Source organism: Dermacentor albipictus, chromosome 4 (assembly GCF_038994185.2).
Source record: "Dermacentor albipictus isolate Rhodes 1998 colony chromosome 4, USDA_Dalb.pri_finalv2, whole genome shotgun sequence".
NCBI classification, from domain to species: Eukaryota; Metazoa; Arthropoda; class Arachnida; order Ixodida; family Ixodidae; genus Dermacentor; species Dermacentor albipictus.
This window is the reverse complement of record NC_091824.1, coordinates 12,554,470-12,582,102: the sequence shown is the minus strand read 5'-3', so window position 1 is coordinate 12,582,102 and position 27,633 is coordinate 12,554,470. Positions and strand designations below refer to the sequence as shown.

The window sequence follows — 27,633 nt, the reverse complement described above, 5'->3', positions numbered from 1 at the left end:
CTCCGCCCTCGTACGCTTGCTCACGGCTCCCCCATTGCTGGCTCATTATGATCCATCTCCGCCACTGAACTTCACACGGATGCGAGTGGTCATGGAATTGGGGCTGTACTTGTTCAACGGCAGTGTAACGCAGAGCATGTAATTGCATATGCCAGTTGCCTCCTGGCACCCGCTGAGAGGTTTTATGCATTGTCGTCTCTCTTGTAAATATTGTAAATACATCCTTATGTGGGGCTTCTGCAATATAACTATATGTAAGGACATCTTGCAACAGGCTGCTGATATTTTGTCTACACAACCGTGTGTTATTTCAGCTGCTGAGTCGAGCAGGAAGAGCAATATTTTCACCTTGGTACGTTGCTGGCCATGTCGCTGGTGCCTCCTGCTAATCCTAATTTAGTGAAGCCTGGCTGATCTAGTAGTTGTCAACCTCACTTAACTCGTGACAAGCCAAGCCACTAATCATAGTTTGCTTCTTGCACTATGTACTGAAACAAAGAGACAGAAAAACGCGGGCAAACGAAGGACACCGCTACAGGTGCATAGGCTTAATGTATAAGGACCACCAAAATTTCTGGTCTACGTTTCCTGGTCTCCATGTTTCCATACATGGAGCGCAGAGAAAAGATGAACAGCCACCAACTATAGTTCCTTTCACTATCCTTTTCGAGCCACTAAATTTGAAAGGCTGCCTTTGCAGTTGGACGGTGTTCTGTCCATTATGTTTCTGATATGTTGTGTTTTCTGTGTCTAATGACAACGTAAGAAAACATAGTTTAAACGTAAGAAATTACTTCACCCTCGGCTGCCAAGAGTGCCGATGCACACCTTTGTTTACTGATTACTTTTCGGATACAGATAAGGACGTGTGTAAAATTATAGAAGCACAGGCTGTTAGATGGAATGGGGAAACATGTGTTAGCACCGTGTCTGTGGACCTGCTTGATAATTAGAGGTCGTTTTCGGAAAGAGCAGTATGACAGTTTGACCTGGAGTGGTTTGTGGGAGCATAGATGCATTCATTTTCCAGAGAATACATTTTTCAAGTTAGCGCATCATGGTGTACCTGTCTGCTTGCACAAAAAATGTTGTCCAACTTTGCAGTTTGTCATGCGAGTTCCACACGGCCAGCATTTGTTAAATAGCGACACAGTCCCGGGTGGCTCCTTCGATTGCTGTTATGAATGTTTGTCGCTCACAGTCATCAAGCAGCTTTGAGTGGCTGCACCCTCAATGTCTGCACTGACGGCTCAAGTGAGGGAAGTGTCACACGGCTGTTGTGAAGAAACAAGCAATCGTTCAGCTATTGGTGTGCAGTCAACCTTGGTTTTACTTGACATGGTATGGAGATTTGGCACATGGATCAAATGTACTTTGGCCTGTCTGTCTGCAGCCGCAGCACAGCGACAGTCGTTGAAATGTGGACTGACCAGGTCACAGGCAAGCATACGAGCACGCAGCAGCACAACGCATTGACAAGCTTTGTTGGCCACTAGTCAAATAAAATCACTTACTTTTTTTTGCAAATCTGATATTCCAGACTCCCAATTCTGGTTTTTAGGCAGCCCCTGTCGTGTCAGAGTTACTAGTCAGCGACTGCATTACAATTACAAATGCACTAATATACTATCAAAGGAAAGCTTAGTGGATCAGCAGGCTTAACAGTATTCCTGATGATGTCACATGGAAAGCCTATCAGATCACTCCCTCAAGCTATATGTAGATTAGGCAGAGGTGGGTGAAATAGCGTGGAGTGGTTTAAGCACTAGGAAATAAGTGACACGGTTTGTGCAGAGCACTTAAATTTGGCCTTTGTTGACCATAAGGACCTGCCCCGTTGACTCGGTGTTTGCACATAATTGTCACAATTGTTTTAGAGTCCATCTAAATAGGAGTGCCAAGTATGCGGGACTTTCCTGGCTGAATTACTGGCACATTCACACTCAAGTTTTGCACTGAGGTGTCACTTTGTGGTGGATGCAGTTTAATACTATGTTTGGGTGCATTAGTTGCTTGTTTCATTTAGAATAAATGGGATGTACACTCTGTCCGTGCTGGCACCAGACAAAACGGCAGAAATTGCCAGAACAGAGCAGTGATGCCATCTCTCACTGAAACAACAAAACAAAGCACACTGCATTTCACTCTCACAGTGACAGATAGCACAACTGTTCTGTTTTCAGAAACTGCATTTTGTCATCTGCATCGCAACAGATTGGCATGTACTTCAATTTCATTTTGGGTGAAGCAGGGAGTTCGGGGGGGGGGGGGGGGAGCATATTACTCTGAAACATCTGATTAGGGTGGTTTTCTGGACCGGTTGGTGCATGATGACAGTGTGATGGTTCCAGCAAGTAGAGATGGGGCCACTTAGAAACCAACTTTGTCTTGTGCATTTCTTCCTACTAAGTGTTCGCATCTCTACGTGCTGGAAACATCACACTGTCTTTCAAACATAGTCATAAAACTACATGCACTGCAAGATGCCACTTTTGTGTGAAATTTGAGCTCAATCTAACCAGGAGAGTCGTACATACCTGGTGCCCCTACTTAATGCAACATTTGGCAGTCATGCTTCGAGGTCAGTTTGCCAAGCTCTCCTGGAGCTGCTCAGATGCGTGCCATTCGTTGCTCAGGTGTGGGTGGCATTGAGGCTGAGGCTGTGATGCTGGGCCAGGCGACCAGCATGCTGCTACCTCCCGTGGTGGGCTACCGGCTAACCGGCCAGTTGCCAGCTGGGGCCACTTCAACAGACTTGGTGCTCACCATCACCAAGCACCTGCGCCAGGTGGGCGTTGTAGGCAAGTTTGTCGAGTTCTTTGGGCCGGGCGTGGCCCAGCTGTCCATCGCTGACCGTGCCACCGTGTCCAATATGTGCCCCGAGTACGGGGCCACCGTCGGCTTCTTCCCTGTTGATGCCAAGACCCTGGAGTACCTGCGACAGACAGGTACGTGTGCTGTGCTGGAAGTGCACTTATGGACCACACCCAACTGGACATCTCTTGCCTCTTAGACTGCATTCATAAGGCTGTGCAAGGCTGCTTTAAAGCTGTATTGCAATGATAATTGAGCCAGCTAGTGGTAATCGGGCTTCATTGTCACCTTTTGAGCCCATTTATGCTTGCTGTAAAAGCTTAGGTGATGTGTTGCATGATATTTGAAGTGCTGCCAGAATGCTCTGAAATGGCCAATCAAATATGCCTATACATTTCCTTGCAACGCTACCTACAAGAAAGAGGTCGCGGGATTGAATCTCGGCCACGGTGGCCACATTTTGATGGGGGTGAAATGTGAAACCACCTGTGTACTTAGCTTTAGGTGCACGTTAAAGAACCCCTGGAGGTCCAAATTTCCGGAGTCGCCCACTACGGCATGCCTCATAATCAGATCATAGTTTTGACACGTAAAACACCCTAATTTAATATCTTTTTTTACCTCCACAAAAATCTGGTGTCACTGGTCTCTGCAGGAATGTGTGAATATGGCTTTTGTCTAAAACATTACTTGACCTAAGACATAATCGTTGCTGTGCAGTTAAGCCTTTGTGAAATGTTTTGGTCGTTTCAGAGTACATTTCAGTGTAATGTTTGCTCACATAGAGTAGAACTACTGAATGAAAAAACATCAGCTTACATGGAGAGGTTTATACTGCATGAAAGGACGAGGACACAAAAACATGGTAAACACAGGCGCTGCGTCTTTCTGTCCTTGTCCTTTCATGCGCTGTAAGCCTCATCATGTCATGCCAACATGCCCAAAACGCTTAGTTAATTAACTTAAAATTGGAACCAATACACACAGAGCTTTCATGCTTGCCTTCTCGTGTTTGCTCCAAGCTTAGTAACCTCCTGGTACTCTTAACATTTGATACAACAAGGCTAAACTATTGCGACCTGTCTTCATGATGCACTAAAGAAAAAATGCCATTGCAAAGCCCTCGCTCTTTGCATTCTCCTGCATGAAGCAGCCCTGGATTGCCACATTCTTGAAGGCACTGTCTACAGCTCAGAACATGTCCTTGCATTGTGGATAGAATGAGAAGATGATGTGTCACATTAGCAAAAGTAATACTCCTGTCACACGGCAAATCTAATGTCATTTACAATGAATGGCATTCACTCATAATGCCATTTGTTTGCTGTCACATGGTATAACGTAATGAAATTAGTTGAAAATGACATTTCCAAATGCATGAGTTCACCAAACTCATTCGCGCTTGTTTTGGAACTGAATGTGTATCTTCGACACCAGGAGCCTACTGGTCAGCTTCACAAACAGTACGAGGTTTTTGTTGTTTAACAAAAAATAACTAGTGTTCTGTTGATTTTATTACTTTGTGGGAAGAGCTGCACAAAGCCACGGTTTATGGTGCAGCGAGATATCGGGGGCGGCTGACACCGCGGCTGCTCAGGTCGAGCGCGCTGGCGTGTTCTGTTCTTGCACTACCTGCGTGTAGAAGTAAACGAGAAGAAAGAGGTTAACCGAGGGGCCCGATTTTTATTAGTCATATCATAAGAAGCCAACAAATACTGACACCAAGGACAACATAGGGAAAATTACTTGTGCTTAAGAAATGAAATCAAGAAACGATAAATTAATGTAAATGAAAGTTGAGAAAAAAACTTGCCGCAGGTGGGGAACGATCCCACAACTTCCCATTTTGCGAAGGTTGTGGGATGCATGTAGAAGTGATGCACGTAGGAGTTGTGCTTGAGCTGAAGAAACTAAATGGCAGAGCTGGCTCCTGTAAAACTTTGGTAGGCCATGCATCCAAAGAAGGTGTGAGCATAGAAGATCGGAAGGCTCGCCTGCTGCTGCTTACAGTGAAATCTCGAATTCCGATAGCATCAGGATTGCTGTGGTCGCTGAATGCATTGCAAAGGTTGTGCTTGTGGTGCCTCCGTGGCTGCGAGAGTGAAATTTGCGCCTAGTAAGGCCAGTGGGATAGCCTCTGTGTCGGTGATGAGTGAGGTGCCCCCGAACGCAAAGTGGACAGCTTGCGGGAACGTCCAAGCAAGGAGAGTGGTGGCCCACAGAATAGCTGAAAGCACTGACGGTTGTCCCAGTGTATTCCTTGGAAAGAGTCGCTGCGCAGCTGCCTTTTAGCTGGAGAGGAGGTTCCCAAACCAAATAGAGGTCTGATGCTGGGGCCGGCATGTGCTGACGGTTGGCACGGGTGGACGCAGGCAGTGTGGGGCGACAGGACGTGGAATGACGCGACGGTTCCAATGGTGAGAGCTGTTGTGAGTGAGCACTTGAGGTGACATTGTGAGCAAGGACGGCTGCCCACAAGTTCGCATAGAAGTTGGGCCTGGGGGATGACATCCTGAGCCTGGAACGCAGCCGGAGCCTGAAACCTTGTTGAGAAAGAAATGGCTGTGCAGCTGGGTGAACCAGATGTCTTGTGTGTTGATGTAGAATACCCGGACACCCTACAACCATAAGACGCCGGCCAGACTGCGTGAGGCCACGTCACCGTCCTTGGTAGAGTCGGTGCACTGGTGCTGGCATGGCTGGGCTCGGTCGTCCAGTGTCACTAATTTGTGGGAAGGGCTGCGCGATGAGGTAGCTGCCGTAGCCATGATTTATTTAGGCTAGCCAGCCGTGGTGCAGTGGGATCTCGGGAGTGGCCAACACTGCAGCCGCTCAAGCTGAGTGCACTAGCGTGTTCTATTTTCACTCTACCCACATGTGAGCCCTCTCCTCCTTCGCTGGCTTTGGAGGTGGTAGTCATGCTACTTTAACCTAATTATTACTTTGATGACGTTAATTACAGAAAGCTACTCTCAATCCAGTGACTTGATGGCCTCTTTGGCTTTGGCTGTGGTAGTCATGTTTGTTCGCACTGGAGCATTGGCTGCGGCCACTTCAATTGACTTGACGTAAATGCACGTGCGTGTTTTGCTTTGGCACACTCTGACGATGTGTATATTAGGAGCCTACATTCACATCAGAGCTGTGGTCACAAGCAACTGCCGTTATCGTTCCTCGTCAGCAGAGCTAGCAGACGTTGTGCTTTCTGCCGTGTTACAGTGTACTAGAAGGGGGTTGTGGGCTTATTCACCGGCGGAGGTTATGCGGTGCGGCGGCTCCACGAACGTCGACGGTGTGTGCTTCTCTGATAGGCTGAGTGGTGGCACTGGCGTTGGCTTCAGTGGAGCGTAAGAGCGGCGGTGCAGCGGCCTGTGCTACGCTCGAACACATACGCCCAAGTTGCTGAGCTGTGTTGGTTTGCTGTGGACATTGTCGCGTGCGTTTTAAATGCCTAAGCATTTCTATGCCTACCCAATGAGAAACTTGCCCGTTACGTAGGACAACAAATGGATTATACCCACGTAAGATAGAGGCTAAAGCGCTCAGCATAGTGAAGCAAACAGTCCATACATTCATTAAAATCGCCCATACGACACACGCAACAGCATACGTTTCAATAAAGAACAAGCTCAAAACAAGCGTCTAAACCATCAATAAAGCATTGCTTACCCGCCTCAGCAAATGTAATGCTGGTTTTGCAACAGCTTTGCTAAATTAACCCTAATTCAGCTTTACACCAAAGGTCGTGCGTTCGACTCCCACCAAATGTAGAGGGTTCGAGTACCTTAATTGACTATATCTTAATTAAATGTGGCTTATTAACTTCAACATCAATGGGCGCAGGTTTCAGTGCCATAATGAACTCTCTTAATTAAATTTGCCTTATCATGTTCGCTGTCGAAAATGATAAGCGAAGGACCGATGAGGTTTGGTAAGGGTTTATACTGGTCGGATCAAGTTCCATAACATCAATAATGATGCCGGGCTGTGTGGAGATGAGCAAGTGGCACAATTCTTTCTCATGCTTCGACAACTACCAGAGGGGTTTCTGCGCGGAATTTTTTTTTTCCTGCAGTGTCTTTTTCGCACAGAGTATGCACGAGATGAGTATGCTTTTCAGTGACTGAGCCATGCCGTGACATCGACAAAACCCTTATATTGCTGTACATCATCATTGCCATTGTCATCATCATCAGCTGTCATCCACTGCTGGACGAAGGCCTCTCCCTGCGATCTCCAATTGCCCCTGTCCTGCGCCAACAGATTCCAAATAGCGTCCGCGAATTTCCTTATTTCATTGCCCCACCTAGTCTTCTGGCTAGTTCCTCGACTGCACTTCCCTTCTCTTGGTACCTATTCTGTAACCTTAATGATCATAAGCAAAACAAAAGTGTAACTGCATAATGATGATTAATAATAAATGCAGAAGGCTACTGTCACACGTGAAACAGCTCAAGTGAAACATGGAAACATTTAAGCCATGCAATTTTATTTTGGCTAAGCAGAGTAGATCGCCATAGCCACTGATCCACCACGGTGTGTGAAATGCAACTTGAACTCGCTGCTGAACACTTAATCGCTTTACAGTGGTATTCTTTCAAAATACTATCATAATTAATTTAGTGGAAATTAGTTGACTATTACTGATGAAAATGAAAGGTAAGCCTGTGAAGTCATTTGAAAGGTCTTTGAAGCAATTTTCTGGGGGTCCGCAAAACCCACTCTAGTAAAATAGATCAGTAAATCAGAGTAAGTAGATCAGAAATAAATCAGCAAAACACTGATTTCTTTTTTTTTCTTTCTTATTTTTTTTTCTGGCGGGCGTGGTCACCTCAAGCCATGAGGTATTCTAGTTGGGGACTGTAGAAATGTTTCCCCTTCTCCATAAAATGGCTGTAAAGCTTTTGCTTCGCTTTTCTACTACATATTCATGCGGGTACGCTTTTTTCAGGCTTGCATACTTGAAAAGCAAATACAGAAACAGGTTGAATGTGGCTGCAGATATGCAACCTTGCTTAAGCGTGACCACACCACTTATTGACAAGCAGTCCAGATTTCTTATATTTTTTTTTTATTTACAGATACTGCAGGCTCTTCTCGGGTCAATGCAGGAGTGGATACTTAAAATACAAACAAGAAAAGTAAATTTAAACTAACTTGACATAATTGCAAAAATATAATACATAAAAACGTGGAAAAACATGGTAATACACTGGACATAGATGACATAAATGAATGCTCGAGCAAGGAAATACTGTATCATCAACTCAGAGTGTACTCCACTATTGGACTCAAATTTCAACAAAAGTTGATATTACTAATACATTGAACAAATGATTCCAACGAGGCGGAGTTCACTGCCTCCTCAGATAACGTATTCCAATAATAAATTAGGAAATAAAGAGAACTTGTGACACTTTTGTTTGACGATTCCTTTCCGGGTAGCAAAAGAAAGTCCCAGGGTCTCTTATGTTATCCCGAAGACGACTTGAAGGCGAAAGCCCAAGTGCCGATGCATTAAAGGGCGCCTCAGCAGGTCACATAGCAAATTTTGTTTATACGCTGGAAGCTGTTACGTGCCTTTTAGTGAGTGTTCTACTGCAATTTTTCTAATTGTTTCATTAATAGCCTACACAGAAATATTTCAGTGTCACAAACCCACTATCTCAGGCCGCTGCCAAGAGAGACACTCTCGCCACTTGCCCCGCCTAACTTGAGCAGGTGAAATACCTTCCCTGCGTTCTCCCATACCGAAGCTTGAGTATTACGTGATGCATACTTCACGGGCACTGCACTAATTTTTTTTCCCCTCTCGATTTATTGCTGCGCGGCACACTTCTGTGGACGATGTCAGATGTGTGCTGTTGCATTGGTCTCATTTCGCGCAGCACGCAATTTTGTGCGTTGTGCACAGGAACACCTATCTAGCGGTATTGGTCAGTGCTACAGGAATACTGAGGCAGAACAAGCAGATCACAGAGCATGATCACGTGCTGGAACACGGTAGAAAATGACATACCGTAAAAACCCGCATATAATACGAATCTGCATATAGTACGAGGTGAAATTTTTGGGACTTGAAATGGAAAAAAAAGTTTTATCTGCGTATAATATGAGTTAAGAAAACTCGAGGAAAACATTTAGTATTTAAATTGCACTTCGCATTTCAATCACTGTCTTCCTCAGCTGTGCTCTCTTAGGACGGTTCTTTGTTGGACATATCTTCCCAGAGGTATTCATCCTTTGTGCCATCGAGTGTGTTCGAGATGCCACACTTCTTGAATGCGCGACGCACAAGGTCCTCTGGTATGCTGGCCCATGCGTCCACAATCCACTTGCATAGTGTGGCTGGCAAAACCCATGTCAGCCGCCCAGTCGGTGTCCTTGAACGGCTTGGCTTGTTTGTGCAAACATCTAAAGGCTGCAGCTGAGATGTCATCCCACCCAGGATAACAATGAGTTCAATGAAGGATTCGTGCAACAGCCTCTTCACTCAGTCCGCCAAATGGCAACGAAATACGTCCAGCACAAGGATGGATGGGAACAACAACAGTGTGCCAGGCCGCCTACACCAGACGGACTTTATCCAGTCAAGCACAAGATTCTCATTCATCCAGCCTTTCTCATGGCATTTCATGACCACATTTTTTTGGCAGCTCCTCACCTTTAGGCACTGTCTTGCACTTGAAGACGACATAGGGCGGAAGCTTGCGTCCATCGGCCATGCATGACAACATGGCATTAACTCGCGTTTTCTCGTTGCCAGTGAACCGGACATAAACTTGTTTAGATGCCCTTTTCATGCACGGTGAGGGGCGATGGCACATCAAGATAAACCGGCGTTTGGTCAGCATTGCCGATTTGCCCTAGCTGGAAGTTCTTGGACTTGCGCAGCGAAATAACGTGGTGCTGGAAAGCCACAAGCAGCTGTTCGAACGATTCGGGCAGCTTTTTCGAAATCGAAGTTCGGCGGCATAAGGAAAAACCAGCACAGCGCATGTAGCGATAAATACAGTGCCTGCTCACTTTGAAGGCGTAACTCGGTAGCCCTTTTTCTCTTTCAAGCTCCTTAGCTTTTGCCTGCATAAGCTCCGCGCTCACAGCTAGCTGCGTGGCTTGCTGTTCGCATACAAACTCTGTCAGGGCAAGTTCGATTTCCGCTGCACGTGAAAAGGGCTTCCTTCTGTCGACGCCATCCGCGAATGCTTCCCTCGTTTACCCCAGACTGCCTCCCGGCCACACTGTTGCCGATGTCCTGTGCGGCTAAAATAACCTTTCTCTTGAAAGCAGCCGAGTACTGTTTTCGTAGTCTGGACATCTTGGTCCTTCAATGCAGAATAAAAAATATGCACTTCACGAAGCGTGGTTTGCACGTGTGCTGCCAAGCTGCGCGCTCAACAAGAAAGAAACGATGCTGTAGTCACACAGCAATAAGGAAACCAAACCGTAGCCACGTAGCAATAACGAAGTCAAGCCATAGCCACATAGCAATAACGAAACCAAAACTTCTAGCCCAAATTTCTGACGGAAATTTTCATTTGGATCCGCATATAGGCGAAAATTTGGGACGCTAATAACAGGAAAAAAAAGCCCACGTTTTACACGCGGGTTTTTACGGTATTTTCAGTTTTTGCATGCGCGACTGCACGTGAGAACAGGCAGACGAAACGGAAGTGCATCTCTCTTCCTGTGGTGCAAAGTAAAACAAAAAACACGCACATATTCCGTTTCTGTGTTTTATTATTTCTCTAAACTGCAATTTGTCTATTGGAGCAACAAATCACACAAATAGCAGATGTTGCCTTGAATAATTCTCGAAGTCACGTGTCACCACGAGCGACGTCACACTGCGGACACAACTACATAGGCCTAGGGACACGACTATGTCACCGTCCAGCTTAGAGCACAGTCACCACAAGAGAAAGGGAAAACGGCATTTGGATTGAAATTTTAGACCTTTCTGCGGTGCGTAGCTATGCAATTCTTTGCAAACACGATCGTTAGCACGCATTGTATGCTCTGCGCTTGTCAGCTCAATGTGGCCAGACCTGGTGAGGGGGCTCTTTAACAACTATGTCTTCTTTAAAGCTGCCACAGGCAGCATCAGGTTAGGTCAATATGTGCAACATGTCTGAAATTTCTCGCATGCACAAATTTTAGTTATTTCTTTTTCTTTGAAAGTTGCACAGCCTATGTCTTAGTGCAGCTGCCATCCTTGTTTTTGCTCCAGGACGAGATGAGCAAACCCTGCGTTATGCGGAGGCCTACCTGTTGGCCAACCAGATGCTTCGAAATTACTCGGATGCTTCCCAGGACCCTGTTTACTCACAGGTAAGTTCCGTGCCGTGTTGCCATTTGATATGAGTGTGCAAATATAGTACATATTGAGACTGAATCAAATACAAATCAAATAATGCCAGAAGCAAATTGAAGTAATTAACAGTATTTTTCACAATTTGTATAACACAATGTTCACACCCTAGTGCAGTCACACCTCATTACCACGAAATTACATAGTTATCTGAAATTCATTATAAGCAGACATGCAGATATTGGTGAAAAGAAGATAAAAGCTCTCGATCAGTTCTGTATAGGAAACATTAAGAGAAGTGCCTCATTATTCAAAAGCCTAGCGCAAAATAGCAGGGACAAAGACAGAGAAGACGACAGGACGAGCGCTCGTCCTGTCGTCTTCTCTGTCTTTGTCCCTGCTATTTTGCGCTAGGCTTTTGAATAATGATGACACACCAACTAGCCCAGCTTTATGCCTTGCGCTTAGAAGTGCCTCCAATGGGTCTCCTGCGAATTTCAATGACCCATGAGCTTCTTGCCGAATTCACATGAGGCACAAAAACTATAATATATATTTGTATTTACTCAATTCTAAGCACCCCCTTTTTTTCACGACCACAATACCTAAAGGGGCATTCTTAGATTCGAAAAATCTAAAATGACCCCCCCCCCCCCTTCGCATTCTTCTCGCGGCGATATCTCCATAAGATGGGCACGACTAATAACATTTTATTTGGTGAACATTCAAAAGAAAAATGCCTTGGTGCAGACAGTGAACCGACCACTTGTGTCTGATACTTAGTCACTCTCAATGTCACTCGAATCCGCCACTCTCAGTATCCCACAGCAGGTCGTCTTCCATTCCGTCGAAGTGGTTTGTAATTGAACGCTTCTTCAGTGACTTGGCCACAATGTCGACTTAGACCCGCTTCCACGCGTCCGAAATCCACCTTGTGATGGTTGACAGGGGACCCTTCCTGCAGCTTTCCCGTCGGCATCATCTTCTGGTTAGGGTTCTGCACCCACTATTCGTACTTCTGTCGAAGATTAGCTTTAAAAGGTTTGTTGACTGAAACATTGACGGCATTCAGTACTGGCATCATGTCGCCTGGAATCACAACCAAGTCGCATTTGCTATTCTGAAGCTTCGGGGTAAGATGGCCACAAAATGGGTCCAACAGAAGCGTAGACTACGTACCTGTAGGTCTGCCGAGCAATGCTCCTGGGCGCTGCTGCCCCAAGGCTTGAATCTACTCTAATATCAGCTCGGCTGTCATCCACCCTTTTTGCTGGACTCTTACGATGACTTATTTAGGAAAACATTCATGTTTGGTATGTTTTTCCCTTTGAGGATGATGTATGGCGGAAACTTTCGGCTGTCAGCTGTTATGTACAGCATCACTGTGACACGCTGCTTCTCGTACCCTGTCATTTTCATGTTCACTTCGCGGGCTGCTACTTCATTAACTGTACACGCCCTTGGCATGTTGAAAGTCAAAATACACCGGTGTCTCATTGGCGTTGCCGATCTGGCCGAGCTCGTAGCTGTGTTCCCTGCGGAGCTATTTCACATACCGCTAAAAAGTGGAAAGTTTTTTTTGGAAATCGGCTGGCGGCTTCTGGCATATTGTTGTCCGGCATCTCAAAGAAAATCCGTTTCTTCTTATCATAAGCTCCACCCAGCCCTGCCCTGCGCAGAACACCGTGCGGGAAATCAGCATTCTTGTTGTGATCTCCTTCGCTTTCATCTGGTTTGCATTGGCAGGGACAGTGAAGCCCCTGCTGCATCGTTTGCTGCAAACAAACTTCCAGACTTCTTCAATTTGCAGATGTCAGCCCTTGTGCGGTCCCGTGAACTTCCTATGTGTTGCGGCGCTTTTGTTAATCTGGTCCCTCTGCTTCCTCCACCTGATAATGCAGGCGTGGTGCACACCGAATTCTGAGGTGGCACTGTGGTTGCCATTATCTCGGCAAACACAATTACAGTTTGCTTGAACTTCAAGCTGTAGACAGCCCTCCTCAAATACATTCCGACTTCAGTTAGGCCTGTCAAACAACTCACACCAAAAAAAGCAACATGCGTCCTCAGTGCCCGTGAAATCTGCCGAGCGCCACTGATATCAGGCCCACGTAACAATATGCTCATGGAGTTATGGAGTCGCTTTAGGACATTTTTTGGCGTCCTGTGCTGCCATCTGTCGTGTAGTGTCGGCTCCAACGGCTGCGGCTTGGCAACAGAGTGAGCAAGTGTGCTTGGCGGACTCGGCTATGTGCTCTTCTTTGCAAAAAAAGGTGGTGCTTAGATATGCATGCAAACTTTTCTCCAATTTTATTTGTGGAAGTATGGGGGCGCTCAGAATTGTGAAAATACGATGCATACATGTGTTCTCTACTGCCGTGATTACACAACTGTGCAATCAGTCGGTGTCATTGTGCAGGATTAGATTGTTGACTTGCCGACTGTGTTTCAACGAAACCAAGCTGCTGACCAAAACATGCATGCTGGCAACAGACTTTTCAGACACGGAGGGTACCACACCTGGATCCGTACTTTGCTACTACGGCTGTTAGTCTAGCATGTGTAACTGATTTCACGTTTGATCAGTGATAAGGTCTACTAGTGCGAAAATGTTGGTAGTGAGCTTCTCACGGCGGCTTGTGACCAGCCAGTCCACCAGCTGCACTGCTTAGTACACTAGGCTTAACCAACAGCACTGCTCCATTGGGAGTCTGCAACGGAAGTTGCAGTTTCGTGCCCAGTCGACGTGGCGGCAACTTTGTTCAAGGCTGCCATGTTTGCAGCAACACACGCATGCTTCGTGCTCAAAACACTATGAGGCATCCGAAATTTCGATTATTGCTATTAGTACGTGGTGATGCCACAGGAATTGTGCAGGTCTGAAAAGTCGGGGGTCTGAAAATTGTTTGGCAATGTATTTGACATTTTTGCTACCAGAATAGTGTGAGGCACAGACAAACAAAATAGGCTTCCCTACAACCAATACCGGGTCGGAACCCACATTTTCAATTTCGTTATAGCAGGAGAATACGCCATTGAATTTAAGGCTGACCAACTAAATTTTATATTTGCTTAGTTATGTCTGCTAAGGGTGTGCAAATATTTGAAACTTCCGAATAACTAATCAAATAGTGTACTATTTGATTCAAAGACTGAATCAAATAGTCACTAGTCATAAACGCAAATATTTTTGGAATATTTCAAACCATCAACTATGCCCAAATAACCATAAAATTAGTGCAAAAATATGGTAAATGGTAAATTTTCACCCCTGTGGGTATAATAAAGATAAAAAGCATAAGAACCTGCGTAGTGGAGCAGGCTACATCACTACAGGCCATACATCGATGATTCTCACTCTCTGAAGAGCCCTGTGCATGTGAGGAAACTCATTGTTTGCTCCTAATGCTCCATTTGTGCTTTTAATAAACAACGCATCATAAAGTACTATATAACGACAGCAACTTGTTAACTTTAAGAATACCGGGATATGAACATAATTTTATTATAATTGCGATACTGGCAGTGGCGTAGCCAGAAATTTAGTTCGGGGGGGGGGGGGGGGGGGCTCACATTGTAGCTCGGCCTCCTCCTCAAGAGAAAGCTTTAGCTCGGATGCTCCTTTGTAAATACACATTGAATGAGAATTCGTTTTTCGCGGCAACCACTGCACCTAATTTGACGAGGTTTGTTGGATTTAATATAAAAACTTAAGTTCTACTGACTTTTGGTTTTGAGTTTTTCATTTATGTTGTAAATTCCTTATTAAACATTGCAATACTGAAATTTTCAGAAAACTAACCTATCAAGTTTAAAACTCTGTAACCCAAGAATGAAAAATAATATCGTAATTCTGTGCATTGCATGTAATAGTACATCTACAGCGGACAAAATTGATATGTCACCCATGAATCTCAAGAACTTTAGTATTATGGAAATAGGGCTTTTGCAGAACCATTGTACACAACGTAAGAAACTCGCGTAAGATACAAATTGACATACCAAATTTGTCCGCTTTGACTGTTAGAATACATGCCGTTTACAGAACCGCGATGTCTGTTCTTGATGCAGAACTATTAGTTCTTAAACGTCGTGCTTCTTTTTTTCGAAGTTTCGATTTTTTCAAGATATTTAAACAAAATCCAGACCCTAAATCATAATTCTGCTTCCAGCAGACACTAGAATTTAACTTTCTTTATCAAGTGCAACAAATTTCAATGAAAGCGATCGAGGAGATATCTCAGAAAAGCGTTTCTACGTTTTACATGTACTTGAATAGGCCGCGTCGGAGTTGGGCCCGAGCTAAACCTTCCTCTTAAACAATTTGTCGAGGGATCAAAGACACGAATAATCACTGCATTGCCATTGCCGAAGATGCTGGAAACGAATTCTTGAACGCTACACACTGTCGAAACAAGCAAAATGTGTATTTTTTTCATAACAGAATATACTCATATGTCCCAAAAATTGTGCCCGAAATAACTGATATCAATGCTTCCATGTTTTTTGTCTGTCTAATAAGTAAAGAAAATATCGCACGAACTTTAGAACCAGATCAGTTCGAAACCATCAAAGCAGTGCGTGCCACTGATATGAAAAATGCAAAGGTCATGAAGAACAAGTTGAGGAAAAATGTGCTAATGAAACTGTCATTCAAGAACCTTGTTCACATTCTCGTACATATGCAACGGCCATAGAAAAATCTCAATGACGCTGTCATTTGTTGGAATGTATTACGCAGGAGCAGCTGTCACCGGTCGTATATCGTGAGTAATTGCACTGAAATTATAGTCGCAACAGAGAGCACGTATAAAAAGCATGAGTTCTGCAAAATATACGAGGGCGAGTCAAATGAAAATTAGTCAATGGGAATACATGACAGACGGGGTACTTTATTTAAAACTAGTCTCTACGAGCATTTAGACATTTGTCCCATTGACTAACGAGTCGCGTAATTTCCGTCTCATAAAGCTCCTTGGGTTGCTGCTTCAAAAAGCCTGCAACTGACTCTCACGTCATCATCCGACACGAATCTGGTTCCCTTGAGCGGTTTTTTCAGTTGCCCCAAAATGTGGAAGTTGCAAGGCGACAGGTCTGAGCTGTGTGGCGGATGTTGCAGTGTTTCTTACTTGAACTTTGCCAGTTTTATATTAACCACATCAGCGACGTGGGGATGGGCATTATCGTGGAACAAGATGACCCCATTCGTCAGTTTTCCCCGTCGTTTGTTCTTGATTGCGACTCGCTACCGATCCGGCGTTTCACAATATTGGAAATAATTGATATTCTCTCAAGATTTAGCAAATTCTGTCAGTAATGGCCCCCGACGATCGAAAAAAGAACTCAACACCTTTCTGGCAGAAATGACGGCCTTTACTTTCTTTGGGGGCGTTTAATTCGAATGCTTCCACTGTAAGCTTTGCCGTCGTGTTTCAGGCTCGTAGTAGTGGCCCCATGGTTCGTCCCCAATCACAATTGCAGATAATAAGTCGTCACCCTCATTATGATACCGAATAAGATGAGACAAGGCAGCGCCGCACTTCTCCGTCTTCTGGCAGTGGTTCAAAATCTTGGACATCCATTGCAGACACAAGAGCCGATAACCGAGATGTTCAGGAATTATGGCGTAAACCGAACCATGATTGATGTCCACACGCTCTGCCAGTTCATCGATGCTTATCGAGCTTGATAAAGGGCAAAAAAGTGTCACTAGAAACAAAGTTCTCTGCAGGTATACACAAAACTTGGCAACAATATATTTAATGGCGTTTTTCACTGGTCGATCTGGAGTGGCTGCCGAAATCCTCGAGCGAGCGCTCGGGTTTCACAAATCCAAATCAGCCAGCGGAGCGCAAAAACGCTCCACGGAGGATCATACATGAAGTCTGCGTACGCGTGACAAAAACCGGTTGCGGAAACCATGCCCAACTTCCGCTCTGTACGTTTCCACGGCAACTAAAGTACTGTATTTACACGATTGTAAGTCGACTCGAATGTAAGTCGACCCCCCCCATGTCGCGTGACCGGGGAAAAAAAAAAAAATAAGAGCATACCCGAGGGCACATTCGATAACGAAAATTTATTAGTTGCTGACATGGTCACTGGACTACTCGTCTTCACTAGTGCTGCCATCGTTATTGTTGCTGCGGTCCCACAGCGCGTCGGGGTCCAGCGAAATTTTAAATTTGGCAAACGACCGCACCAGGACATCTTGCAGAACAGCAGCCCACGCCAAATGCACCCAACCACATGCAGCGGTCAGGGAGGCTCCTTTGACAGGTCCAGTTGGCGTCATTTCGCAGTCTTCTGCCGCCAGCCACTCGTTGTACTCGAGGCGGAGCAGAACCTTAAATTAAGGTGAAGGTCCGGGCTTGTTTCATGACCACGTCGCACTTCACTGGCAGGGACCGATCACGCATTTCAGCGACGTACGCTGCAAGCTTAGCCTACAGCTCCGGAAAGCGTTCAGACTTTGGCACGTGGGAAATTTCTCACTTGTCACAGGTGAAAATTTCGCTTCGCTGCAGTCGCCACTCTCGCACCACCCATTTAGAAACATCGAAATTGCGGCCCGCTGTGCAGTGATTTGTTTCTTCAGCGTAAGGGATGGCAGCCCTCTTGAACGCTGCTGTGAGCGAGTGCCGAACGATTAGTGGGCCTGGAGCACTCATGACGACTGGGGAAGCATAGAAGTAGCACGTAGCCGGCAGTCAAGTGGAACGCGTCAAACCAATACCAATGCCTTCAAACAGAGAAAGAGCAACCAGCGAGCGGTGACTGCTCTTCCATGAACTACCGATACTCCCCGCAAGCGCCGCCGTTCTGAGGGTGCCGCCGTAAATGGGAACAGCAGCGCTTCCATCAACTATCGACACCCCCCCATGAGCGTTGCATGCACTGTAAAACTCTCAAAAATGTTGAAGAACCCTTCCGAAAAGCGAACAAACACGCGGGATAGCGAAAAGATACGGGTATACGGCCATAGAGCAAACATAAATTCTAACTACGTTGTAGATCCCGTTGGTATTGCTTTTTTTTACGGGGCCATGTTTCGGTTTCGATTGTAAGTCGACCCCCAAACTTCAGACTTTCAAATTTTAAAAAAGGGGTCGACTTACAATCGTGTAAACACGGTAGCCGTCCCCCGTGCGTAATTTGACCGCGGCAGTCGCAGAGTTCGTCATTTCCATATCGCACGTGCAAGGATTGTGCATGGACAACGTTCATAGAAGGCTTCGTACAGCACATGCGTCACTTTGTAATCGCTGTCATCCGAGCTCTCATCGCTAAAGGCGAGTTCTGCAGAAGCACCGAACGCGGCCATTTTGCGAAGCAACACACGGAAGTGACGCGATCTACTCCGCCCGAATCCGCGCCTCGGTGGCGGAGCAAGTGAGAGCGATCCGGCGCGAAGCGAGTTGATCCGAAACGAATAGTGGAAAACGCGAACACGCTTCAGATCGACCAGTGCAATTCGGATTTGTTGTCGCAAAGCAAAAAATCCTGCCCTGAATCGACCAGGGAAAAACGCCATAAGTATACGTTTAAGTCTCCAATAAATCTACCTATCTAAGAAAAAATTACAGTATATAATGCGTAAAACAAGGCAAATAAACATGTTGTGCAATCACAGATTCACAGAACTCTAGATCCCGCCCCGATGTATCGCGCATGACGGAAGGCGGCGTGCTTGCTCCCCGCTGTTCTCCTTTGCGCACACAAGACTGAACCACCATCATCTGCTCACACATTCCACGCCCCTCTCCCCTACTCTTTCACTCGCACGTGCAGCACGTGGCGCACGGTCACGATGATACCGCCCTTAGGCTTTATACAAAACATGAGGGCGACTGTGACGGCAGGAATGCGCCTGGAATGCGCCTTGAGTGTCCATATAATTGCTATCGCAATAATATAAGAGTATCAACAACTGAAGCGTCCCGTGGCTCATTACTTTCCGCAAAAGAAGTAACAAAATCGAAATTTCACCATGCAACAATTCGCTGCGCCACAACAAGACATATTTTTTTTTTACATTTGGGAGGCGGGGGCACCAAAATGAGAAAACGCAAAGTATGTTGGCCACAATCAAATGCCTACTTTGGGCACCTAATGTGGCTACCGAATGAATATCGAAGAAACCGTGAGACGCTTGGTCCACCGAGAACCATACTGACATGTGTACTTATCTTTATCGGGCGACCACGTTTCGCCGCCTAACAAAAGTTATGTCACAGCGCGGGACGCGCCTGCATGTATCCGAAGTTTCTGGAAAGTTATCGATGCTTCTATCCGCTGTCTGTTGTCGCCGAACCTTATGTTATCTGATTTCATCGCTTGATGCGAATGGTGTAGAACTTTCTAGAAGGCACAGGGGTCCCAACGATTAGTCTGGAACATTCGACGATTGATGTATAAAAGCCGACGCGCTTGACCCGTTGATCAGATTTTCGACGATCGCCGACCGTGTTCGCCGCTATCGTTGTGCTATAATTGTAGCCTGTTTTTGTGGGCACAGGTTCGCCCAATAAAAGTTAGTTTTGTCTTTCACAGTACTGCGTATTGCTACTGTGTTCTTCAACATCACTACCACATGACATCTGGTGGAGGTGCTTAACGTTCATGTACCGGACGCCCCCGACAAGCCGTAATTCAAGCCCGGACCGCAAAGAGAACACAAACGTAGTCCCGAACCATCGAGCAAGCCGCCGTCTTCAACAGCTGCCCCCGCAGCACAGACTTCTACCTGAGAAGACCAAGAAGATTGTGGCCAAGGCAACCCCAATGGCAGCCCCAGCCAGAAGCGATGACCTACACCGCCGTCACCCGCCGTCAAGGTCCCCCTCCACGACTTCGCCAGGGCCCTGTAACGCCGCAATTCCGTCGACCACTGCCGCCGCCGCCAGCACGCCCATCCGTCGCCCAGCGCAGCTACCTGAGGAAGACAGACGTTTGGCGCGCTCCTGACCACCGCCTGCTCTGCTACCACTGCGGAGACGCCGGCCATGTGTACCGCCGATTCCCATACCGCGACTTGGGACTGAGAGGGTTCGCCGTCAACGTGCTGCGTCTGCAGCTTGGGGAGTGCCCACGTGACATCGCCGATAACCTGGCCGCCACTCAGTACAACTCTCAACGACCGTCCCGTTCGCTGTCACCAGGCTGCTACCTGTCGCCGCAGCGCCGTCCATACACTGGCCCTGCCCAGGGCAGGTCAGCGAGCCCATATCCAGAAAACTAAAAGCAGCAACCGATGGAGGTGCGGTTGCTGTTCGTCGAACTGACGAAGATCCTCCGCCACCGAAGAAGACGACGAAGAAACCATCCCGACGACCTAATGACGACACGCCGCCGTCCCGACGAAGTCGGGAAGCCAAGACTACACCGACGAAAGACGACTTGACGACGCGACGTTCCAGCTTCAGTTCAACACGACGCAGCCGTGATCCGACGCCAAGACCCAACTGCAACTCCAGACAAAGAACCACCGACCTCGACGTACTTCTCAACGGCCACGCAGTCACTGCCTTAGTCGACACAGGGGCCGATTACTCCGTAATGAGTGGACACATCGCCGCCCAGTTGAAGAAAGTTAAGACCGCATGGGAAGGCCCTCAGATTCGAACCGCTGGAGGACACCTCATCACGCCGACTGGGATCTGCACGACAAGAATAACCATTCATGACCGAACTTACCCTGCCACCTTCGTTATCCTCCAACAGTGTTCACGAGACGTCATTCTCGGTATGGACTTCCTGAACCAACACGGCGCAATCATCGACCTCAAGTCGAAGTCAATAACACTGTCGGAAGATAAAGTGATACCTCCGGAGAGCCCTCGTAGTCACACCGCCTTGAATGTGCTCGAAGATCAAGTGAGCATCCCGCCTTGCTCCAGCATTGTTATTTCGGTCGGCACCAAAACACCCGCTGATGTAGAAGGCGTCATCGAAGGCGACCAATGTCTACTGCTAGACCGTGAAATTTGCGTCGCAAGAGGGATCGCTCGACTGCATGGAGGGAAAACTGAAGTGTTGCTGACAAACTTCAGCCAGGAATTCAAGCACATCAACAAGGGCACGACGATCGCGTACATCGAGGAAATTCTGGAAACCAGTAATGCGTTTGTCCTCTCGGATTCCGCCGCATCTGCGCCGACGACCATGGTTCCCGAACCAGACTACGACATTAATCCAAGTCTCTCCGTGATTAAGCAACAGCAGCTCAGAAGTCTGCTCCGACGATACAAAGACTGTTTTTCTACGTCATCGAGGATTTGACAAACACCAGTCGCCAAGCATCGCATAATCTCCGAGGAGTGCACTCGACCACTCCGCCAGAGCCCTTACCGATTTTCCCCGCGAGAACGTGAAGCTATAAGAGAACAAGTCGACGAAATGCTGCGCGGCAAGATCATCCAGCCATCGAAAAGCCCCTGGGCATCCCCTGTTGTCCTGGTAAAGAAAAAAGACGGAACCCTACATTTCTGCGTTGATTATCGCCGACTGAACAAGATCACGAAGAAGGACGTATACCCCCTCCTATGGATAGACGACGCATTGGATCGGCTTTGCAACGCTAAATACTTCTCGTCGATGGACCTCAAGTCTGGCTATTGGCAAATAGAAGTCAATGAAAGAGATCGCAAGAAGATCGCCTTCATCACCCCAGACGGCCTCTACGAGTTCAAGGTTGTGCCATTTGGACTGTGCTCGGCGCCTGCAACGTTCCAGCATGTGATGGACACGGTTTTAGCAGGATTGAAGTGGCAGACCTGTCTCGTTTACTTGGATTACGTCGTTGTCTTCGTCGGAAATATTGACGATCACCTTAGGCGGCTTGCAAGAGTACTTGAGGCCATAAGTCATCAGGGCTCACTCTGAAGCCAGAAAGGTGCCGCTTCGCTTACGATGAGCTTCTGTTCCTAGGCCACGCCATCAGCAAGTCTGGAGTCCGCCCCGACCCGCAAAAGACAGCTGCCATCGCAAAGTTCGCGCAGCCCATCAACAAGAAGGCAGTGCGTAGATTTCTTGGCATGTGTGCCTACTACAGGCGATTTGTCAAGGACTTTTCACGGATCGCTGAACCGCTGACACAGCTGACTAAATGTGAAGTCGAGTTCAACTGGGAAACACCGCAGGCCGACACATTTCAAGAACTCAAACGACGCATGCAGTCGCCGCCGGTACTTGCGCACTTCGACGAGCACGCCGATACCGAAATCCACACTGACACCAGTAGCCTAGGCCTCGCTGTCGTCCTAGTCCAGAGAAAAAATGGACATGAACACGTGATAGCTTACGCTAGCCAGTTGTTGTCAAAAGCAGAAGGCAATTATTCTACAACGGAAAAGGAATGCCTCGCCATCGTTTGGGCTACAGCGAAATTTCGCCCTTACGTATATGGCAGGCCATTCAAAGTGGTCAGCGACCATCACGCGTTGTGTTGGCTAGCTAACTTAAAGGACCCTTCAGGACGGCTGGCACGGTAGAGCCTCAGACTACAAGAATACGACATCACTGTAACATACAAGTCTGGACGAAAACACTCAGATGCCGATTGCCTATCACGTGCCCCCATTGACCCACCGCTGCAAGATGACGAGGATGACGACGCTTTCCTTGGAATGATAAGCACGGAAGACTTCTCCGAACAACAACGAGGGGACCCGGAGCTAAAAGCCCTAGTCGAGTATTTGGAAGGGCACACTGACGTTCTCCTTAGAGCATTTAAGCGTGGATTGTCTTCGCTCACGCTTCAAAACAACCTACTCGTGAAGAAGAACTTCTCACCAGTCCGCGCCAACTACCTTCTTGTTGTTCTGTCGGCGCTGCGTCCAGAAGTACTGCACGCCCTACGTGACGATCCGACCTCTGGGCATCTCGGTTTCTCCCGGACGCTATCGAGGATACAAGAAAGGTATTACTGGCCACACCTAACCGCCGATGTCGCCCGTTACGTCAGGACATGCCGAGACTGTCAGTGACGCAAGACACCTCCGACAAGGCCAGCGGGATTACCACAGCCAATCAATCCTCCTTATCGACCTTTTCAGCAGATCGGGATGGACTTGTTGGGACTGTTTCCGACATCAACTTCCGGAAATAAGTGGATTGTCGTGGCGACGGACTATCTCACCTGCTTCGCTGAAACTAAAGCTCTAACGAAAGGCAGCGCAGCCGAAGTGGCAAAATTTTTCGTCGAGAACATCCTGCTGCGACATGGTGCTCCAGAAGTCCTCATCACCGACAGAGGAACGACTTTTACAGTAGAGCTCACGCAAGCCATTCTGCAATACAGCCAGACAAGTCACAGGAGGACAACTGCCTACCATCCGCAGACGAATGGTCTCACGGAGTGCCTGAACAAGACCCTCACCGACATGCTAGCAATGTACGTCAACGTTGAGCACAAGACGTGGGATGCGGTCCTGCCGTACGTAACATTCGCTTACAACACGGCGGTGCAATAAACAACACAGATCACGCCATTTAAGCTAGTCTATGGCAGGAACCCGATGACGACGCTCGACGCCATGCTGTGATGCCTGTATCTTCCAGACAATCAAGCCTTTTTTTTGGGAGATGTGGGGTTCTCCTCCGTGCTCTTGGGACAAAGGAACGACAATACAGTAGTGCAAACAATCACAAGGGCATTTATTGCACCTTTCATAGATCAATGCCTGCTAGCTGAGTTGCTATCCACAAAACATGCCGAAGGGCGCGCGACAAATCTAGAAGTCCGACTTACCGCGACCGCATAGCGAGTGAATATGTTCGCCCCATGCTGGATCCCAATGCCTGGTCCTTCGCGTGTACAGTCACGTGAACGGTGGCGCGTTCGAAGGCGGCCACGCGAGACGGTCTCGCAGAAGCATCGGTCGGCGTGCACACGGGACGTCCACGCCGTTCCCCGACTCGCCGGGAAAGAGTAAGCACCTTGTCTCCCGGCGCCCAAGTAACCCCGCCTGTCGGCGGCGTTAGCAGCGCAACACTTGTGCCCTCTCCCGCACTGCGCTTCAACCACATCGACCGCCGCGGGCATCACGCAGGCCACGCGGCAAAGCCGGATTACAGGAGACGCGCTATGCGAGAAAAACATCAGGGGACGCGCGAGAGTCGCACCTCCCCACATCCCACCAACCTTAAATCACTACATATTCCGGCGAAACATGTGACACGGTCAAACATTAACCCGTGCTTCGCTTACAAGATAGTACATGCAACAGTGGCCGCACTGAGGAAATGTCCACACGCTGTCCATAGCATGCGAGCCGACATTGTCCCTACGTACACCGCTGGCATCCGCCGGTCACAGCAGCAGCTTTGTAGACTCGACGGCACGATTCCAGGCCAGGACTCTGGAGACGACGACGCAGTGGTTGGTACGAGCAAGCGTCGCTCGCGCTGACGCGCCCTGCTGGGAAGAGCCGCCGTAGCTGTCGGTGACCGCCGGCTCTTTTGTCCGCCGAAGTTGCTGCGCCGAACTGGCCACAGCATCACCATCGCACGAGATGGCTCAATTGTAGTCCGGGGCAGCAGCGCAGCCGATGTGCAGGTGACGGCAAACCAGGGGTGACTCCGCTCATCTGCATACACTCAACACACTCGGCAAACACTACAGTAGTGCAAGGGAAAGGAAGTCTGCATGCGCATCGCCCACGTGGTACGATGTTCTACTCGGCTAGCAAAAGATTGGGCAGCTACTCAGATGCTAAGTTCACGTGAACGAAGCTCGCTTCCTTGAGTCGAACGAGTAATTTCAATTGGTGCGAGGCGAAATAGAATGAGGGAAGCAACTTGCAACACCTCAACGCCACGGTCCACCAGGTTGTGTCCTTCCACGTGTGACAGGCAGCTTCGTAAAGCCTTAGGCCTAAAGCGTCGCTACCCTGACAACAACCGGCATCCAAATACAACACCCAAACAACATGAGCGCAGAACATGCAGCCGCGAGGAGACGTCAGCACTGTGAGGTGGTCCTACTCCGCTCGGTGCACACAGCATCCGAGTTGACGGCGCCCACCGTCCCAGACGGTGTCGGAGCGCCCGGTGCCAGGCCGCAATACCAGTCACCCGTAGTGGCACCCGTGGCCTGCGGCCACCTGGCTCCCAGAGCCGCGACTTCATCAGAGTCAAAGCGATAGAAGAAGCTATTTACATAAGAAATTCGGACCACCCACGAGGCTTCCATGCTCACTCGCTTCAGGCTTGCCAATGCTTCGCGGACGCTCTCGCTATCTCAGGATGCAGACCACGTGGCTCGCGTACCGACGAATGCCATTAAAAAAAAAACACTTGCGAAAAGGCTTAGCATGTTGACATGTTCAAACACACTACAGCCACCATTGCCTCGCTCAAGAAAGCATGCCGCCAACGCTAGCGATGAAAATCCGCGCTAGCCGTACGCTTCGGTTCAAACAAAGGTCTCAAACGAAGCAAAACTGTTAAAACTATCGTCCACGCAGGCCACGCGGCAAAGCCGGATTACAGGAGACACGCTATCCGGGAAAACCATCAGGGGACGCGGGAGAGTTGCGCATCCCCACACTTTCAGGGAAGCATGTCTTACCCACCCCATGGCATCTGCAACTGGCCTGACTCCTTATGCTGTACCTTTGCTTCATTGGGCCAATACCCATGAACAGCTCCAGGAACCACTGCTAAACATTGTTTAGCAAGTAGGGGTGTGCAAATATTTGCAACTTTCGAATAACGAATCGAATAGTGTGCTGTTTGATTTGGCGTTTGAATTGAATAGTCACTGTTCTTACGAGGGGCGTTCAATAAAGGTTTACCTTACCCACTTCCTGTGGACAGAGAGCAACGAAACTTTGCAGATTAATTAGTCCTCTACATAGGTGCCATCCAGGGACACACAATTCTCCTATCTTTTTATGCAACTGTAAACACCTCGTTTGTAGAAGTCGACAGGTTGCTCCAAAAGCCATGTTGTGACTTCAGAAATCAGTCTCATCATCTGGAAAATGCTTGCCCTTCAAATATTACTTCATTGTTCGAAAGAGGTGGAAGTCCGATGCTGTGAGGTCAGGTGAATAAGGGGGATGCGGTAGAATTTCAAAGCCGCAGCAGCATGCTTCTATCTGGGCAACATGTGAGTTGTGAACTGGGGCATTGTCTTGCAAAAGGTGGACACCTTTGGTGAGAATGCCACGTCTCTTGCTTTTGATGGCCTCCCGCAATTTCCGCAGCAGTGAAGCATAGTATGCCCCAGTAATCATGGCACCCTTTGCTAAGAACTCCATTGGGACTACTCCGTGCTGTTCCCAAAAGACTGTGAGCATGACATTGCCCACTGAGGGCTGGGCGCTTGCCTTCTTTGGAGGCGGTGAGTCCAAGTGCTTCCATTGCATCGACTGGACTTTAGTCTCCGGATCTTAGTGATGGACCCAGCTTTCATCCTGTGTAATCAGTCTGTTGAAAAAGTCCTCCTGGTTTTCATGGCTCATGGTCAAAAGAGCCTGGGAGCATTCCGCTCGTTCCTGCTTTTGGAAAGGTGTGAGCAGCCAGGGAACCCAGCGAGCGGATACCTTACGCATATGAAGACGGTCCTGAATTATTTTTTTTCCACGGACCCCACAGTAATCTTGACATTTTGGGCTAGATCTCGAACGATTATGCGGCGATTTTTCAAAATGGTGGCCTCCACTTGCTGGATGGTGTGTTCATCGATAGCGAAGTGGGATCGCCCTGCAGTTGGAGCCGTTTCCACTGTAGTTCAACCACATCTCAATTGACGATGCCAGTTCTTGACTACCTCATATGATGGGAAATTCTCCCCTTAAATCTCTTTTATCTCATCGAACCCTTGGAGTGCGGCCTTTCAAGTACAGGAACTTGATGACTGCTCTGTATTCCACTGCATCCATTATCACACCTCACACCACTTCAGCACCTGTAAAAGAAAGACCGTTATTAGTTCAGAGTTGCACATTGGCACGTGACCTATAGTGACTTATGTCATTACACATGCGCAGTTTCAGCATCCTGCAATAAATAGAAGTGAGTCAGGGGAAATCTTTATTGAACACCCCTCGTAAATGCAATTATTTTCTGAATACTTTTGAAGTATTTCAAAATGTCAACTGCGCCCAATTAAACATAAAATTGGAGTAAAAGTACGATGAAATTTTTATCCCTGTGGACGTAGTTTATATATATATATATATATATATATATATATATATATATATATATATATATATATATATATATGCACAAAGCATGAGAGGCTGCATCGCTTAGGTAGCCATACTTTACAGACTATACAGTAATCATTAGCACTCTCTGAAGGGTCCTGTGCCTGCAAAGAAGCTACTTGTTTGCTCCTAATGCTTTATTTCTGCTTGCAATAAACAATGCTTCATAACATACCATGTGTAATGAAGAAGAAGAGCACAAGGACAAGGCCAGCCAAATCGTCTGTTCCATGCCTGCAGTGCAACCAGTGGGCCAGCCGGATCGCCAGTGCTTAGCACAAGTGTGAG

General features: G+C 47.6%; 1 protein-coding gene across 5 annotated transcripts in view; it reads left to right on the top strand.

Moving 5' to 3' along the window:
• LOC135917012 (cytoplasmic aconitate hydratase-like) overlaps positions 1-27,633 on the top strand; it is a 233,332-nt gene that overhangs the window by 36,508 nt on the left and 169,191 nt on the right. For all 5 annotated transcript variants that reach the window (XM_065450478.2, XM_065450497.2, XM_065450487.2 and 2 more), the window contains 2 exons: positions 2,637-2,948; positions 11,045-11,145. In XM_065450478.2, coding sequence (XP_065306550.2) covers positions 2,637-2,948; positions 11,045-11,145 — 413 coding nt within the window. The remainder of the gene's footprint in view (positions 1-2,636; positions 2,949-11,044; positions 11,146-27,633) is intronic.